Below are 18,867 nucleotides of genomic sequence, written 5' to 3'. Positions count from 1 at the left end.
TGTAACACCACATAAACATCCTTTCCAGTAGTGACCTGCATTTCTGAGATGTAAATACATGCGTGCCAAGCTGGGTATGAGGTAACCCTGTTTTTGTTATATTTATGCAACGGACTGAAGGAAGAACAAAGCAAGCTTAGTCTTAGAATCCCCATAGAACGGCTTAAGTTGGAAGGGACCTTAAAGATCATCCAGTTCCAACGCCCTGCTGCAGGCTGTATGCCACCCACCGGATAAGGCTGTCCCATACCCATCCTACACAGCATTGAATGCCTCCAGAGACACTACCCACTTCTCTGGGCAGGCTGTGCCGGTGCTACGCTCCCTCTGAATAAAAAATGTCCATCTAATATTTAACTTATATCTCCCTATTTCCCCTTGTCCTATAGTGATAGGACATCTGCCCATGTAAAAAGTCAGTCTTTCTCCTTCTTGTGAGCTCCTGATTTGCACATTTCAAATATGAGCTGAAAAGCAATTTTTAGCTTTTATCCTATTTTTACAGTTTATGTAACCTGGTACCACTAATCTAATGTGTCATAGACTTTAATGTATTCAAGTAAACATTTACCAGCCACTTCTTCTCCATAACCCTGGGCATTGTATCTTAACACGGACAAGTGTTTAACAGTCAGTAGAAACACTGTTTTGTTTTGTTTTTTTTTTAAAGCAGTGTAGCAATTCATAGGAAAAACAAATAGGTTCTTGTAGATGTTAGTAAATAAACTAATTTATATTTGCAGTAGACTTCAATGATGACCTTCCTGTTCCTGTCATCTGCTCTTCTCCATCTTTAAACTATACACAAAACATAAGACTTAATGAATTCTAAAGGGCTTTTTACAAACTTGCAGTGCAACTTTCTTCTTGAAAATGTTACATGCAGATCTGTCCTTCAAGATGTATTTCGCTAACCAAAAATGTAGTTATTCAGGGAGGGGAAACGTGCTGTAGAAGAAACAGCGAAGTGTTCTAACTAAGCACATGGATTAGTTTTCTAGCAAAGCAGTTAAAACCTTATTCCAAAGTTTTAGAAGGGAAAATGATTGCAAAATTAATTTAATACTTGTTTACCGAGCAAGCACCTCACTCACATACCCTCATGGGTACTTACAAAATGTGCTTCTGAAATGACACAGTTTCTCAGTCTTGGTAAATGCTTAAATCTGGTGTAATTATAATTAACATCTCAGAGACATTTAAAGGTGAAGACAAGGCAGTCCTCAAACGTATGGGTGAAAAGTTATCAGTCAATGTTGATTATGCTTTCCTCAACTTGTTCATATTTTGTTTATCTCACTATAATTAAAAAAAAAACGCAGTGAAAAGTCTATCCAACTTGTTTTGCTTTTTGAATTTATTTAACTTTTAAAAGGCTTCATTTACACTTCCTCTGTTGTTTAGTCATCACAAGGAGTCGATCACTGTTTTGATGTCCAGTGCCTTACAAACAGTGAAATAAAGTGCCTTATAACCCCATTCATCTGGTCTGAACAAGTAAACTCCAGATTGCTGCCAGAGCAAGGTAATAAGGGTCAGTCCTCCAAAGATTAACAGGTTGCAAGCAAGACTGAGCGTTGAATTTCCTTATATAGCAGCCAGCTCGGAAATAGAGAGAGGTCAATATGACCTATTAGAGCAACGTTTCCACAGGTCTGACATAAAATACTTAAATGTGACTCTACCATTACAGTTGCCAAGGAATACAAGTTGTGAATAGCTTTACATTGCTCTGCCAGTCACAAAGAGGCACGCTGAAACCTACCTGGATATTCTTAAGCATTGTGAGAAAAAAAGAAAAAGAAAAAAAAAAACAGGAACTATCAATGACATGAAAGCAGAATGTGCCTTCTAAAGAAAGTTTTCTTTATTCAAGGCCAGCCAGCAAGTTTGTTTCTGAAAGAAATTGTCTCTACAGAGAGCTATATGGTGTCTTCATTCTGCTGGCCTTCAGATAGATAATGTATCAGAAGAAATAGTTCTGTGATTATCAGAGCAGCAAATACAGAAGCTGAAGATCAAGGCAATACAAAGTAATCAGAAAACAGAGCAGCCAAGTTCTGAAATGTACAAGGCAAACAACTTGTTGCATATGGAGTTAAGTACACAATATAAACACTATGTCACATCATTAAAGAAAAGTTGGTTCTTATTTACATGCCTAGGTTTCCAGTACTCACACATTCAGTACCTTTGCCTGGTGGCTAATTCACCTTGATATAAATTGCTATGAGTTCTTGTTTTAAAGGTTGTCAGATCATCAGTCAAACCCTGGGTACATTGGGTTTGTCTTCTTTTTTTCCAGTAAGGGGTTGTAGCACACTACACAGTGCAAGCAGTTAGATTCTTGAAATAAACTGATAAGATCTGTAAGATAAAACTTACCTCTCATGTAGTATTTATCTGTTCAGGCCCTGGGAGAACCTACTTTTCACACTGCTGAGAATGTAGAAGAGGCTCACTGTTCTCAACTCCTCTCACTGGCTTCCACAGCTGTGCCCACTAATTTTCCAATCCAGCTGTAATTCGTGGTTCTTGAAACAAGCTGTGTATAAGTTATGGCCACCACAAAGACGCTTTTAGTCACATGAATGCTTGAAGCTACTGGAGAAAGCTGGGATACTGTCGATTAGAGTTTATTTTCAAGCCTTGGGCTGACCACAGACAGTATCAACACTACCTAATAATAAATGGTTGTTTAGCTTGACATAGAGCTATGTATTTTGCTGTCTGTTCATGGGATGTAATGCTTGAGAAGGTCAGCTGAGAATAATTTGCTATAAAAGAATTTGATTTCAGAAAACACTCTGCCAGGGCTGGGATGAGTTAGTACCCTACCGGGGCAGGCCCCAGCCAGATGCATCCCTCATAGAGAGGTGAGAAGCCTCTTAGCATTTGTCTTAAGAGAAATTCCAAATCTTGAGGACTTAATTAAATCTTCTGTTGTGAGCACTTTCAAACCAAAGGAGGTTTGGCGCTGATGCCCTAAAGGTCTAAGCGTGGGTCACAGGTTACTGAGGCCATACGCACTTTGGGATAGAATCAGATTCCGTGCCGGATCTTTCAATCCCCCCCATGCTCTGCACCTGTCTGCTATTGGATCACGTGAGAGATTAACAGACTCGTGAGAAACAAAAATTCTGGGAGCTGTTTGATAGCATGGCCATGATGCAGTTTAAAAAACAAGCTGAATGTTTAGGTTTCAGGAGGATAGTTCTGGAATTTCTTACTAGTTTCTCTCTGAAAGAAATCACCTTTATTCTTTCCTAGTGGCATCTGAAATTTCTTAACTTGCCCTTCTAGTACAAGATTCTTCCCTGTCCAGGGTGCGTGCCAAGTCCTGTGTGCTACAAAATAACTGTATGTGTAGCCAAGTCTATGCTACGAACTTATAAAAGGGGTCCAGAAGGAAGAAATCACATGGTTTATGGGAATTGATGCCTGTTTTCACTTTCACTGAGGCCACTGAATGATTGTGTGAGTAGACTATGTCTGCCACTCCTTAAAAAAACAACTGGAAAAGAAAGAGATTCATATTTCAGCCTCTACTGAAGGGATGTCACTGTAGAGTACTTGGGCAGAATTACACCTGGGAGTGAGCAGCCTGCCTGCTCAGGCTGGAGACACACATACGGAGAGTGCCCAGTGGATACCCTGCAGCTCTACATATAAAAAGAATGTGTTGTATAGTGTTATATTGCACACAAAACCCTTGATTCCTGCCTCAGTAGTGAAGGTTTGGGGTTTTTTTTCTGCGCTAGTAGAGAACAAAATTAAACCTTTACCAAATTCTCAAATTAGACCAGCAGTTTTTTGGAGCATAAATATTGCACACGTTTGAGTGGCCTAAGCAGTGGCTACAGTCAAAATACATTAACAAGGTAAAAGAGAGGTTGTACACAAGTTTGTACACAAGGTTGTACACAACCTCCCTGATGAGTGTGTAATCATGTGAGAGCCGTTGGTCAACAGGTGCTGTGCTGAAGTGCCCCTGCTTCATGTGCTGCCCACCAGTAGAGAGCTCAGTGCATGTCTATGTTGGGCTACAAAACCAAACTGAACAAAACACGCTTCTTGCTAGAGCTGCATCTGCTATTTTTTGTTTGTGAAATGCTCTGTAAACCTCAGCACAGCTTCATATGTGACAAACACCACCATGTTCACAGGAAAGGCGCGGATGCAGTTCAAACCCAGGCCTTTGAACAGCACTTTGATCCCCTCCTTTCTGATGCTTTCTCTCGCGCAGTGGATGAGACCTTTGTATTTGTGCTGTCCCGACTCGTCCACCTGCATCCGTGACTTGAGGACGTCCATGGGGGTAGCAAGGCCCCAGGCCAGCACTCCAGCAGAGCCCCCAGAGAGCAGCACGACCAGGAGACCTGCAGAGAGAGAGCAGTGTGATCAGCCTTGCATGTGCCAACAGCTCAAACTGATTCTCCCCAGACACTCATTTAACTTTTTTCAAATCTCATACTGCAGTTGGAGGGACAGGAGAGGGAAAAAGGAGCTGTGGGGCCATGCATGCTGTGCACAGGACTAGTCTTCACTAGGACCCTCCCTACATATCCTACCATGCTGCCATCCTGGTTGGACAGCCTGCAGATCCCCCTACTTGTTTTTATCCTCATGTTTTCCAGTGGTTACTTTGCTCGGCTCCTGCAGCTCTGTGTTTCCAGTGGTCTCACACTGACAAGGCACTTGATCTCATAGCACGCTCCTTTTTGCATCCTTCATACAGGCTGGGGTCAGAACCCACCTCAGCATCACACAAACCAGATGCAACATAGCCCAACAGCATTCACCCACTTCAGCCAGATCTACTTATTTTTATAACTCTCAGAATTCTGCTTTTTTGGTAAACATCACTTATTCAGGCTTTTCTCAGAGTGGGTTTGCTTTTTAGAGCCAAATCACAACAGAGGAACTTGTCTCTTTCTATTATTCACCTGAACTTTATTTTCAAGCTCCAGACTGGCCTGAGCAGTGCCTTATGATGGCTCATGGGAGGTTTGTCCATGTTTCATCTCCACCTACACATCTCATTTCAGCACTGAGGGGATGTTGTACCCATGTGCTAGGTACCTGAGGGTGCTGTGAACATCCTTCTGCAGGGAGAGAAGTTGCTGAGGGACGAGGTCAGACGCTCAAAGTTCAGCTCCTATTGATGCAGCAACCTGAGTACATCATTTCCCAAAATAAGCCCTTTTTGTATGTCAGATGCTTTCCAGTACCTACCTGGTTTGTTTTTCCCAGCTGGTGTGAGCCAGTCACAGAGAGAAGAGTATGTCAGGAAATATATTGCAGAAGAGGAGCAATCCCTCCACAGCAATGCAGAGCAGCCTTTGTAGAGACCCCCAAAGCCTTCCTCCTTGGCGATCACCTTCAGACAGTGCAGAGACCCTCGGTACTTGGGTTGGGAGGATGTGACAGAGGAATGGGGGTTCCTCTGGGTCTGCATCCGAACTTTAGCTACCTCACTGGGTGTCATAAGCACAACCTGAAAAATTAGAGGAAGAAGCTTAAATCTTCTCATCTGAACTGCACGTTGGATTCCCTCTCCTGCCTGACCCTTCAAATTACATTTCCCACTTTTCAGGCAGTATTATTTGTTACTTGAAGCCAGCAAGCTGCATCTTCCTTCGCTCTGTCCATGCTAAATTGCCCCAGGAGATTAGCTGCTACACTGTGCAGGTTGCATGGAGAGGCAGAAACCCACAGAGGATGTTAGCTAGCTGGGAAACCAGATGGGCACAGCAAGGAGATGTGCTCAGCTCTCTGATGTAGCAATACATCAGGGTTCTTTTGTACATCTGTATTTGAAACTAGGGCCATAACTATCAGAAAACAGCCTGCGCTAAGTAGAGTCACCACCTGCTAGGAAACACCCACCGACCTGCCATCTGGGCTGCCTGTAAGAGGATTGCCTCCAACCGCCTGTGACTGTATGTGTTTCTGACACAGGGCACTGGGGTTGGAGTGTCTGCAGATGCTCACAGACACCGCAAGCACCCATCTGCCTATGGGAAACAGCTCCTAAGTACCCCACACCACATCACTATCAGTCACGGGCATTGATTCCTCCAGGTGCCAACTGCTCCAGCCTTTGGGAGTTGCAGGAAAGGAGATGCCTTTCTGTCCTCTTTAAAACCTTTTATTCAGGAATGAAATACACACAGGCAGCCCTCAGAGTCCAGCTGGGTCTTTCAGCCCTTTGCCCCTGCCAAAACACCAGCCCACGCTTTGCACACCAGCTTACGTCTTTTTTTACATAAATCTACAATTAGAGCTACTTGGAAATTTTGCTTCCCAGGTTGTTTTTCTTCCTTTTTGTTTTGCTTTCTTTTGCCAAGGTTGCAGGGCAGGACCTCACAAGAAAATAAACCTTCCTTCCGCTGAGCGCTCAACAGAAAACATCAGTGTTTTCCCAGCCCCACATGCCCCAACAAGTCCTCCTGTTGTGCTTTCCACTTCGCTGCCTACCCGCACAGCACCAGCAGCACTTCCAGCCAGAGAAACATCCAGCCCCGATGGCTTGGCGTCGGCTGTGCCGTACCGCAGCTTGCAGATGTTACAAAGGAAGTTTCTGTATGTGCCGAATGAAACAGAGGAGATCAGCGACACTGTGAAGACTGATGCTGACACACCTTTGTAAAATCCCAAAACCTGATTGAAAACAGAGAAGATTTTAAGAGGGAGTGGTGTGAGAAAGTTCAAAAACACTGTCCACATATGGCTGAGCCTAAACTTACTGCCGTCCTACAGATGATTGGCAAAGTTAAATCCCATTCTAATTATTCTCCCAAGCAATGCTTGTATTCAACTGCAACTTGTCCTCCACAGATTGACCGCAGCAGCACTGCTCCTCTGAAACACAAAGCCATCCACAACCCCTGCCAGTGGCTCTAATGAGAGGTACCTACTCTTTCTGTCCTGTATGTTTCTTGAATGCAGTGCCAAATGCCATTGTAATGCCCCTCGGTCTGAATCCTCACCTAAAAACACAGGAGCAACTTAGCAATGCAGACATCACACTTAAAAGCCATCAACAAATGCTGCAGCAGCAAAGCAGCTAATCAGCCATAAGGAAGCATCCCCCAAAATGTTACCATTATCTTTAAGAGAAGTACACAACTAAAATGAAATACATTGATGTGACAAAGCTGGAAGCTTTCAGTCACTGGATTAGTTTTCTAACGGTAGAAAAACACGACATGACCCCTTTGTGTTCAGACTGTGGTCAAGAAGTAAAGTTCCAACAGCTACCTTCACTGTGTCCAGCGGATACCCCACTGCTGTGCTTAGGCCACCTGAAACAGAAAGGTTTTTGGACACAGTTACCAACACACATCACAGCAGGCTGTTCTGCAGGAGGTCATGAGGGGAACTGCAGAAAAATGCAACTGCTGAACCTGTCTGCTCTTGGTAGCATATCACTCTCCAGCTCCACTGTCTGAGCCAACAATGACAGCAAAACTCATAGATTTGTCTGAACACATAGCATGCTAAGAGGAGGAATGTGAGCATTGACATAAGCAATTACACTATGGTTTGAGGCAGGGCTGGAAAAACATAGAGCCTTGGGACAAGGGAAGGTACATGCATGCACCAGCCCTGGGATTCAGTGCAGCCCTGCTGGAAAGGGCAAGATGGAATGCACAGAGATGTGCTGTCTCTGTTCCCACTCTCAGCTCAGACAAGAGCATCCTCCTTGTGCACCAGACAATTTGTACACTGCAAAAACAGAGTAAGGATCAAAGGTCTGGAGGCTGGGGAGGAGAGAGCCTTGTGCGAGGGCCAACAGGGCAAGATGAAGGCACAGAGGGGGATTAGCTCTAAGCTGCGTGCCCAGCAGCATGCCTGCACGCAGCAGCATTTCCAGCATGCTGGGGGAATTTGTCAGCCCTACATCAGCACCCAGCTCATCTCAAGACCTTAAAATAGCCACTGGGATTGGAAATACATTAATCCTATCAGACAAAGTGACTGCCTTTATACAGAGAGTGAAAGTGTATCAACATGGACACAGCAATAAGGTGCTCAGCCCCCCTACTCTCTGTATCACTGCCACAGGAGAGAATAGGGGGGTGAGCAGCTAAATTCTTCCTGGTATAGCAATGCCACATGGCTGCAGATCAAGCCAGGTGCAGTGGAACTTCACCTCTAAGAGTCATTTGCACCAGTGCTGTTTGAGCCCATCAGGGTAGGCACAGGTGGTACATAGCTGAAAATGCCACTTATTGACTGCTGCTTAAAAAAAATACTAGTTGCTGTGAGCATTTCACATTTCACAGGATGCATTCATGTGCAATTGTACAGCTGCTTGGAAGCTCTGAGAAGCTTTGCTACATTTTGAGAAAAAGCAGCAGCTGCTGGTGGGAGTCTCCAGGAGGCAATCCTGAAGTCCACAGCTCAGATGAAAATAATTAACCATTCCCAGCTTGCAGGCAAATGAGGACTCAGCAAAAATCTGTCTGCACCCAGAAAAACTACAATAAAGATTAAAAAATGGGCAAAGAAGCGACTTTCCTTATTTCCAATCCAAAACAAGAGTAGGTTGGAAGGGAGAGGGGAAGTGTGCAGGCAACATGACCCAGCAGGAAGAGTGCACCAGGTCACCTGGGGCCACCTGTCCAGTTGGCAGCGGGCAGCAGCCACAGGTTGTCCCATGCCGATTTCCCATTGCATCTCATTCTGAAGGGCTCCTGCTGACCTTGGCTCCAGTACCAATCAAGTGCCTCCACCTGGGAGGGAGCACAAATGTAAATGATTCACCACGCTGGTGATGCGAGCTCTCAATACCCTTAAGCAACCACGAAGCACCTAATGAGCACAAGCGCTCTGGGCAGTCGGGGTTTCAGTGCTGAGGAGCTCAGCCAAGTCTGCCAAAGGGTGAGGAAGAAGGGCTCTGCACAGTGCCACAGGATATTAATAGCTTGGGACAAAGATAGACTGACCCACACATGCACTGTCCGCATGGCAAAACTGATCAAGGCCAGATATGTACAGCATGCATACAGGGAAAGGGGTCCTATGGGGTTCCTGCTGGGTCACACTGCACTGGCTGTGGGGAAATTAGATGATAAAACCAGAAGAATGCTCTTCATTGGGTTGCAGGGAGCCATTTGTCACACCTTTATTTGAGCGGTTCTCAGGGACTGTGCAGCAACTGCAGAACCCCTGACATGAACACACCCCAAAACTAGATCCCTCACCCTATCATAATCAGGCCACATTCACCAAGAAATTAAAATAAGGAGAGGTGCTGGCAGGAGGATCACAGCAGTGGCATTGGCACAGAGCAAATGGCAGCCCTTTGGAGCTTTCCTGCCTGCAACAGGCCCAGCTGTGACACTTCGGGAGCAAGAGGGAGCCTGGACTACATGTTGGATCTACAGAGAATGACTTCAAAAGGCCTTTACTCGGTAAAGAGCTGGGAACATAAGAGCTGCCCCACACTCCAGACAAGCTGAACTTCTTCCTGTAATGTGAGCCTGCCCATGGCCAGCAGAGCTGCTTTAGCTGTACGGCCAAGGAGACAGCACGTTCCCTCCATGTTCCCTAGACAGGTTATTTTGTCTACCCCTGGGCTGCATGTGACCAGTGTGTAACCTTGCAAATGGGACGCAGGAAGATTGGATGTGACCCAGGCCTGGCTGCTCTGCCATCATTGCAGGGCAGTGCCAGGTGACTCAGCTGTCCTTTCCCAAATCTCTGCACCCAGGACAAGATCTAAGTCATCCACACATCATCAGTAGCCCTAGGTATCAATATGCACCATGTGCTGCTGCAGCGGCATGGCTAGGAAATACACACAGGATCATAGGAAAATCCATGCTAGAAGGAACCTAGTCCAACCTGCTGAAAGCTCAGTCAGCTTTATCAGTCAGGAAGGACATCCTGATGAGCTGCTATTCAGTGGTTATTGAAAGTCCTGCACCTGTGTCAGAACAATCCCATGTATAAATGCAAGCAGCTCTGAGGACTTGGGGATGTCAGTTGATGAGAAACTTGATGCAAGCCAGCAGTGCACACTTGCAGCCCAGAAAGCCAACCATACCCTGGGCTGCATCAACAAAGCAGTGGCCAGCAGGGAGAGCGAGATGACTGTCCCCTTCCGCTCTGCCCTTGCAAGTCTCCAGTGGGTGTACTGCATCCAGACCTGGGGCCCGTAGCACAAGAAAGATGTGGAGCTAATGGAGCAGATCCAGAAGAGGACAAGAAGATGATCAGAGGGACGCAGGTACCTTTCTTGTGAAGAAAGGCTGAGGCAGTTGGGCTTATCTAGCTTGGAGAAGAGAAAGCTCCAAGGAGACCGCACCCCAGCCTTACTCTATACTTAAGGGAAGCTTATAAACAGGAGGGATGTCAACTTCTTACACAGGTAGATAGTGACACGACAAGGAGAATGGCTTTAAACTAAAAGAGGGGAGATTTAGATGTTTGGTGGAAATTTTTCACTCAGAGTGGTGAGTCACTGGCACAGCCTGCCCAGAGAAGTTGTGGACACCCCATCCCTGGAAGTGCTCAAGGACAGTTTGGATGGGACCCTGGGTAACCTGATTTGCTGGGTGGCAATCACCCCACGACAGGAGGCTGGAACTGGATGGGCTTTGAGGTCCCTTTCAACCCAATTCATCCTGTGGTTCTATTATGATTGTCTCACCTCTTGAGTTGTTTGACACCCTTCATCAGTTTTCAGTCTCCTTGGGAGAGCAAAAAACTGCTTCAGTTTTAACAAGGACAAGCCATGAGGCACACTAAGCACTAACAACATTCCATTCTCACAGGAAAGGCGTTCTAGCCCTGGAAGCTGTCCCATATAAGGGGACAGAAGTTGGCAAGTGAACAACGCAGGAAGGCTACTCGGAAACTGAGTTTTCAACTCTAAATTCCTTTGCAAAAGAAGTTTATCCCTAAGTGGCTGGTTCCTCTACAACTGTGCCAACAAAAGCAAAGATCCCAAAGGGAACACAGCCATCACCAACTCCCTGAGCTGAGTCCAGCCACTAACAGCACCTATTAGAGGACATTTGATTCATCTTTCTGGGATGAATATTCCTCTATTGGCACCAGCACAAGACTCACAACACCACTGCATGCCCTGATCAGCAAGGAAAGAGGAGAAGGATGAGCTGGACTGCTGCTGGGATACAAACCTGGCCCTATCTGTGACAGTTCAGTGATGAGCAAATGAAGGCAGTAGAGTGAAACTGTCATGGACCCTCCCAGGAAATGCACACTGGTGCCAGCATCACGCTGCCCTAATTCAGCAGATCCAACATAAAGGTCTGGGCTGCACTTTCCAGCCACCAACAGGACTACTTGGCCTGTGACCACCCCAAGCCTGTTGATACTCAACACTGCTATATCTGACAGGCACATTTCAGGAGAGAAATGAGACCAGCGCCTGTGCTTTGCTGTTTAAAACAAAACTAGGTTTGAGGAGTACATGCTCTAAAAATGTCTCAAATTAAATCACGATTTTCTCCTTTCTCTCTTCCTTTTTTTTTTTTTTTTTTTTTTTTAAGTATGGCTAACCTACTTTTTCATCTCCTGCACAGAAATAACCCCGCAGCTGTCAATACCTCTCACCCACGATCGTGCACATGCCATTCACACAGCCCCTCCTCACTGCCACAAAGCCATGAGCTGTGTCCTCAGCCCCCCCGCATCCTCAGCCTCCCGTGTCCTCAGTGCCCAGAGCCAGGACTCCATCAGCCGTGCCAGGATTTGCTGCCCAGGCAGTACTCACTGTTTTGTATCTCCAAAAGGCATATTGCATTTGATCTCTGGTTTTCTCCTACTGAAATAAAAACACAGGAGATCGCAGACCTCAGATAACCAAATTTCATCAGGGTGGTCTCTGCCCTGGTGATGTTATCTGCTTATTAAAGAAGACACTGTTACCGAGAAACACCAGTAGGCAAAATCCCATCTCTACCACCGCAACCTGCCTGCTAGCTTAGCAACAAGGAAACACAGCTACCTGATTCCAACAAAAAGCACCGCTTTATTTCTTTACCTCCAATGGCCCCCGCAATGAAATCCATCCGGACTGAGTCTGCTGCCTCAATGACCCCAACAAGCGTTAGGGAGGCGGTAGAAGGAAAGATGCCGGCTCCGCTTTACTAGAGCCCCGCGGTGAGCCAGCGTGATCTGCAATATGAATCACCTTCCTGTCTTCTCCTGCCTCGAGGGATTGTGAGCCTCGTGGATACTTGATGAATTTGTACACTGGAGGCAGTAACAGAGAGGCTGGATCTGTTCCAAGTACACGGTGAATAAGTAATCCCCCGTAGCCCTGCAACGCTGCGCCAGAGCCCTTCTGCCTGGAAAATCACGAGGGGTGGTGCTTGCGGGGTAAGGCTGCCTGCAAAAGGGCCATTTCCCGCAGCTCTCATTAACCCCAGCAGTCAGCCTTGCACTTGCTGTGCACCGCAGAGAAGCAGCACAGTGGCTGTGTTTGCAATGCGTGCCTCAGCCGTGCCTCCCCTCCCTCCGGAAAGGGCAGATTACCTTCGCACCAAGAAATTCCTCCCCGGGGCATTCCCCTTAGCTTTCCTATGCACACAACAGATAGTGAAGCCTTACCCACATCCCCTTAAATAATTACCTGCTCATCGCCTATGCACACATCCAGAAATAAATGCCAGAACATGGGAAGCTTCCTTTTCAGATCACAGGGCAGTTTTCTCATCCCCTGGAGGAGTTCTGCTGCTTCACATCTTGCTCAGCCTCCTGACCTATTTCCAGAGTCAGCTCATCAGCAAGGATCTATCACTGCTGCCCTCACCCTGATGCTTTGATCTGCAGGGAAGAGGGATTTTGCTATGGGACTGATCCAATACCTTCTTTTTTTTTTTTTAATTTCAGTAGAAGATGGTGATCTGAGGAGGGGAATAAAAGACTTGTCGGTGGAGGGGAACCAGCCATGACAACGCCACATTGCCCATTACTATTTTTGCGCAAGAGCCCTGTGCTGGACGTTATGCTGTGCCCCCAGCTGAACCTGGAAGCCAAAGTCCCGATGCAGTGAAGGGCTTGCCAAACCATGGTCTGAACTGTACTTCTCCTGATGAGATTTCCCCAGGTCAGAGCCAAGGCTCATTGGCAGCAAGGAGAAAATTTCTCAGCTGCTGCCCACTGGGTTGACTCTCAGAGGAACTGAGAACTTTTGCCCACAGTGCTAAGTCTCCTGCGCATTTCACAAATGCATATTTTGGAAGTTTCAATGACATATAACACAGCTTTCTGTGATCAGATTTTCTGGAAAGCAAAAATTAAAGCATTTCTATCAACTTGTATTCCATGATTTCTCACTCATCCTTCCCCAAACACATTCCGTGTTGGAGACAATGTTTTATTCTACAGCGTAATAACATGCAAGGACAGCAAAAACCTCAAAAACAGGAGTAAAATATTATCCAGTGAGAGGGCAATGTAACTAACTGCTGACACACACCAAGTTATCCAGCAGACCTCCCTTCTTCCACTTGGTGACCATACAAGAGTTGTTACGGTTCAGCAGCAGCCTGCACATGCCAAGTGGGGGAAATGGTTCTGTATCCAGTCCTCATACCAGAGAGTTATGTCCCTGTGTCCTCTACAGCTGTGGGCATGGTACCCAGCACCTCAGTGACACATGGGAACAAGGACATGGTCCCCAGAGACAGGCAGCCTTGTAGCAGAGACGCGCTCAGGCTCACGAGGAACCTTGGGAACCTGCTGAGATGAGGGTGTTAGATTTGCTTTTCTGGGAGCTGCTCGTGGTGAAGAAATTTATGGTATTCCCACTGTGAAAGCATCACCATGTGTCCCACTCATCACATATTCAGGGACTTTGATGGAGGGTGAGGACAGCACCTTCTGCAAGTGCAGCCCATGCAAGGCTGCATGCCAGAAAGCACAGACAAAGGTGTCATTAGAAGTGAAGGAAATCTCTGAGACATGAGACCTGTGTTATTGCTTTTGCTGTCACCCCCAGTTCACAAAGAGATCTTCGAGTTTCTCTTCCAGCATATTAATTGTGAGCCATTCCCACCACCCTTTCATGCAGGGAACACAACATCCAAGGATTGATGTAGTTCACTGCTAATCCAGCCTGCAGTGAGACACCACGGTCCACATCTGTGCAAAGAAGCACACAAGTCTCTGAGTCTCAACCCAAATGTTCTTCTCAAAGCATGCCCTAGGACATCTGACAGATGAAACATATGCTTAGAGACTCTACAAGGATAGGACTCTGCTAGAAATAGAAGCAATCTGTTTAAGAATGATTTGTTCAAAATGGAGAAATTTCAAAATGGATTTGGAAAAAGAAGAGCATGGAAGATGCTGCTAGATGAAGACTGGACTGAAAATATAAAGTAATCTGCAAGAAATTATGAAACCAATTATGAAACCAATCTGCAAGAAACATGAAACCAAATGATAAAAAAGAGAGGTATAGCTTAGTTTTGCAAAGCATGTGCTGGAAGAAATGCTCCATTTGCTTCACAGGAGGACCGTCTTCCCACTTCAGTAAGGGAAGTGACAGCAAAGTAACAGGGCCCTACAGATACAGAGCAAAATAGAGCCTGTAGGAGAGCAAACAATGTTAAGAAGCATCTCTTAAAGGAGATGCAAAAGGAAGAGAGTCCCTTTATCCTTCTCCTTCCACAGAATGCTCTCAAGATGCTCTCAGGACATTCACCATCGCTGTCCACCCTGCCAAGTGACAGAGCAGCCAGTGCTTTCATCTCTGCAACCATCTGCAGCCTCACCCAGCCAGACTGGCTGAGAAAACGTTCCTGCCTTACTGCATGTCATAACATGCTGCATTTTCCACTCCTCTTGCACTGTGTTATCAAAAAAAACCCTCTAATTTATTTCAGAAAATCCTTGACTGGGGAGGCTGTTCAAACAGCACTGTCCCACTATTGTCACCAGGCTGTTTGCAAATTGCAGAAGGGAAAGAGTGACAGCAGCAACACTGAGCTGTGACTTGCATATCAGCGGGTGAGAGAGGGGTGGGATCTTCTGGCTCCATCTGCATTACAGGTTCTCAAATCAAGTTGTCTCACTGGACTTTATCTCAGGTACAAATGAAAGAACAGTAACCCTGGGGACTCAAACATTCGCTGCAGGAATTTTACAGCTCAACGAACAAAACCCATAAGAAAACCCTTCTGGCAGCTACATTATTTCTCAGCAGGTATAAACGATCAGTGATTTCACCTGTGGAAAGCTGAAATAAGGCTGAAATGTTTCTCACCTGATCCCAAAGGAAGGGAAGATGATGACTGCAGTAGTTTAAGAAATGGTACAGATTTTTTGTATAGCTGTACTGCTCAATTGCTCTATACCTGATCTCATCAACACAACAGGTTTGTCTTTTTCCAGTATGTGCACCCCTACAGAGACCTCAGGTCTCTGCTCCACACCTGTAAAAAAAAAATCTATGAGATGCTCGGTTGTTTTCTTGTTGTTCTTGTTATTGGAACTACCCGATTTGATGTGATTTGACAACCTCAAAACTTCCTGGAAACGTGGAAGAAAACCCAGTTCAAGAGCTATAAACCATTATTATGAAGGAGTTTAGCTGCTAAAGTCACATGGGAAAGATTGTTATAAAGGTACTTAACTGCCAAAACTGGCGCCAATGTGTTCAGAAAAAAAGAATGTTTTCTAAATAACAGCATTATTATGAGCTTATGTTAAGAGGGGATATATAAAAAAAGAAAGTAAGAAGATTTTTATCTTGCAGGAGAAAAAGTGAAAAAACAATTAATACATTCAGGCCAAGTCTCTGAATATCACATAAGCTCATAGCCTCGCTTATCCCTCTTTATTTTTCTTTTCCCTGGCTCCAGTTCAGGAGCTGTACGAGAGCCTATCTTGCAGAGTGCACGGGAAGTTTCCACAAAGGCAACTTAGTCATGCTGCTTAGCCTGTTCTTTTGGTTTCTAAGAATGCGGTGTCATTTTGTGTGACTAATGCAATAATAACAAACATATTTCACATGGCAGCTGGGAGACTGGTAGGAAACTAACCTGAAGACAGGCCAAGATAGCTTTGTCCATACACCTTAGTGCTGTTGCCTTGCAATGCATCCTCCCTTCATGTTGGCTTTTTCTCTTCATGCACTACCGATTGGTGCACACCATACAGTGCATCTGCACAGCCAGGTAACGTAGCATGTTGCTGCTGCTGCTGCAGACCTGGTCTCCCAGTCGTTGACTTTGCACGTGGATACAAAATGTGCCAGAGGATTTCAAGTACACAGTGTTGAAAGTGTATTTGTATAGCTGCTGGCAGGGAAAAAAGCATTTGCTCAGAGGAACGTTCCTGTAAGAACAAGCTGCTTAAAAACAAAGGCAGGAGACGGGCTGAAGAGATTGTCCTGCTAGCTCTACCATTTCTACCTCAGAAATCAAGGACAAATCTGTTTTACCAGTTTCCTTACCTGTGAAATGGGCACAACTGCCTGTTTTTACTTCATTGAAACAGCTTGAGGTTATATTGTTTACAAAATCAGGTTGGAAAATGCTATAAAATGTCAACTCTTGAGTTTTATCTTCCTCTTTTGGGCTTAGTCTTTGCCTTTGCTCACTGTCACCAGTCACACCTGTATTTGCTGAGTGCCTGGCTAACATACATTGACGGGGAGAGATGGGTACAGCTGCTTGATGGACAGATAGCTCCTAGTTCAGCTAATTGGATGTGGTGCACACCCTCATATCAGTACACCTCAGTGCATCTCAATGCACCTCTGGCATCTTAAATCCTGCTGCCAAACAGCTCAGCACACTGAGTCTGCTGCAGCCCCATGCTCCATATGACTGACTGCATGCAGGTACAAAGCATTCCTTCTCTAGGAGAGGTCTGATCAGGTTTTCCCACCAGGCCCAGCTCTCCTCTTGGAGCAGAGGGGTCTCATGTTTTGGTATTATGACCAGGAGATTCTGGGGGATCATCAAATCCCTGCCTATCAGAGGGTCTGCCAGCAGAGCAGCTGCTTCAGCAGGACATGACTCTTGTCCAAATGGATAGGACACAGCCAATGCTTTTAAATACCTGTCTTATCAAGGGATTTCATCAGGCTGGGAAGTTTCAACATTTGATACACAGTACCTTTGAAGCCTGTGGGACAATAACATCAGAGAATACCCTAAAAGCACTCAAGGTCATAAAGTTAATGGATAATAAAGACATCTAGTTCACAACAAATAATGCCATAGCTGCTCTCTCCACAGACAGCAGCTTCCTGAGTATTTGGAGTATCCATCACATCCCACCACTGGTACTGTTTACTGTTGCTGGGCAGCCACTCCGTGAAGCACTGGCTAACCTTCAAGATTACTTGTACAAGCTCTGGAAAATGAGAGACTTTCTTTGCAAGCAGTTTGCTAGTGCAGATGCAACATTCACTTGTCTCTGAGTATCCATGATAGTCTAAATGCCACCAGCTCCACAGCATGAGCAGGACACAGAGAGATGCTGCCCAGGGGTCTCTGAAGTGCGATCAATGGAGATACAGCCACTTATTGATGCTAAAATCACAAGCACAAAGATTTTGGAACATCTGAGTCAACAATCTGCACTCTATCACACACTACTGACACCAAAACTTGTATATAAGTTTATCATAACTGCATTTCTGTGCCTTTCCTAGCGGCACTGATGCTTCTTTGTTCTCCTCCTGATTCTCTTCCTGCCTCTCCCCTCCCACTTCCCATTTCCAGGTGTCTTGGTGCTCACCTTCTGTCAGGTCTCCTCTGGATGCCATCAGGGACAGAACAAAGCTGGCAGCAACGCTTCTTGAGTGAGAACCAGGAGGAACATCCTTTCCACCCTTGGCCTCCAACATTAGCAGTAAAGCCTCTTCCACCTGTACAGCCACAAGACAGATCTAACAGACAACGGGACAAAGGGAACAGGGCTTTCTAAGGACACAATTTTTTTCTCTCAAACATGGCAGTGCTGCTGCTGCTGTGTGAGCTGGTTGGCCCTCTCTTTGGTGGCTCACATCTCACTGTCCAACGGAGATGCCAAACTCCTCTCATACAAGAAATCCTTCCTCACTCAGCCCTCTGGGAACTGTGTTTGGGTCTGCTTCAGCAGAATGAAAAGAAAGGCGGCCACAGCTGTGCCAGATCTATGGAGTCTGAAGGGTGCCAGAGCTCACAGCTGATTTCTGAGTCCCACTAAGAGCTAGAGGCATCACACATCACCATGGAGGATGCATGACCTGTCACAGCTTTTAAGCTATCTAGAAGAACAGTAGGAATCAAGAATCATTAAATCTGGGTTTCCTTGAGTACCAGGTTAGCTCTCTCCTCCGAAACTGTATCTTTGCTGCACTTATAAGGCTCTGGATCAATAGGCAAAACATCTGGCCTAATAGCACCAAATTGTGAGAACTCTATGACTTCCTTCCCTTTATCACAAAGCTTCTACGGAAGTCACACACAAGTATAAGCACCCCTATTGACTCACCATCATTGTCCTTCCCACACAGAAGCTCAATACACTCCTCTTTATTGATATAGCTTCGCCTCACAAGTATAACTCAGATGGAAAACGTCCAAGGACAAAAAAATCAACAAATGGGAAAATTTCATTCCTGGCTGAACCAAACCTTGAGGTGTCAGACTTCCTACCAGTGAGCTCTTGATGTTCTCTGTTCTAATCCATAAAGTGCTCAGTACACCCCCTGCCATGCAATTTGAATTCAGTGGCTGCAAATGGAGTTCATTATGAATAGCTTGAGCATGCAGGGACAAGACAGCCCTCTGCAGCCTGGGAGGGGCTGCACAAAGGCCAAGGAGGAAACCAGAATCCCAGGGATCCTGAAAAACTGGAAAAACAGTCTGAAAAAAAAAAAAA

At 45.7% G+C, this 18,867-nt stretch overlaps 1 protein-coding gene across 7 annotated transcripts; it reads right to left on the bottom strand.

The window, feature by feature from the left end:
• Nucleotides 1–1,339: 1,339 nt before the first annotated feature.
• On the bottom strand, nt 1,340–12,942 carry SLC25A47 (solute carrier family 25 member 47). 7 transcript variants are annotated; one of them, XM_042890782.1, is made up of 8 exons: nt 12,614–12,942; nt 11,753–11,803; nt 8,617–8,741; nt 7,264–7,307; nt 6,921–6,992; nt 6,481–6,663; nt 5,236–5,497; nt 1,340–4,379 (listed from the first exon to the last, which is right to left on the bottom strand). In XM_042890782.1, the coding sequence occupies exons 3-8, from the start codon at nt 8,678–8,680 to the stop codon at nt 4,093–4,095; spliced, it is 912 nt and encodes a 303-aa protein (XP_042746716.1). In that variant the 5' UTR covers nt 8,681–8,741; nt 11,753–11,803; nt 12,614–12,942; the 3' UTR covers nt 1,340–4,092. The 7 variants fall into 7 exon arrangements, with proteins under 7 accessions (XP_042746716.1, XP_042746785.1, XP_042746855.1 ...); XM_042890851.1 differs by lacking the exons at nt 11,753–11,803; nt 12,614–12,942 and adding an exon at nt 12,023–12,418; XM_042890921.1 differs by lacking the exons at nt 8,617–8,741; nt 11,753–11,803; nt 12,614–12,942 and adding an exon at nt 12,023–12,417.
• Between the last annotated feature and the right edge of the window lie 5,925 nt (nt 12,943–18,867).

The sequence above is a fragment of the Lagopus leucura genome, unplaced genomic scaffold (assembly GCF_019238085.1).
Source record: "Lagopus leucura isolate 7727_CA_CO unplaced genomic scaffold, USGS_WTPT01 Super-Scaffold_1, whole genome shotgun sequence".
In the NCBI taxonomy this organism is placed as follows: Eukaryota; Metazoa; Chordata; class Aves; order Galliformes; family Phasianidae; genus Lagopus; species Lagopus leucura.
This window is presented reverse-complemented; position numbering and strand designations above follow the sequence as displayed.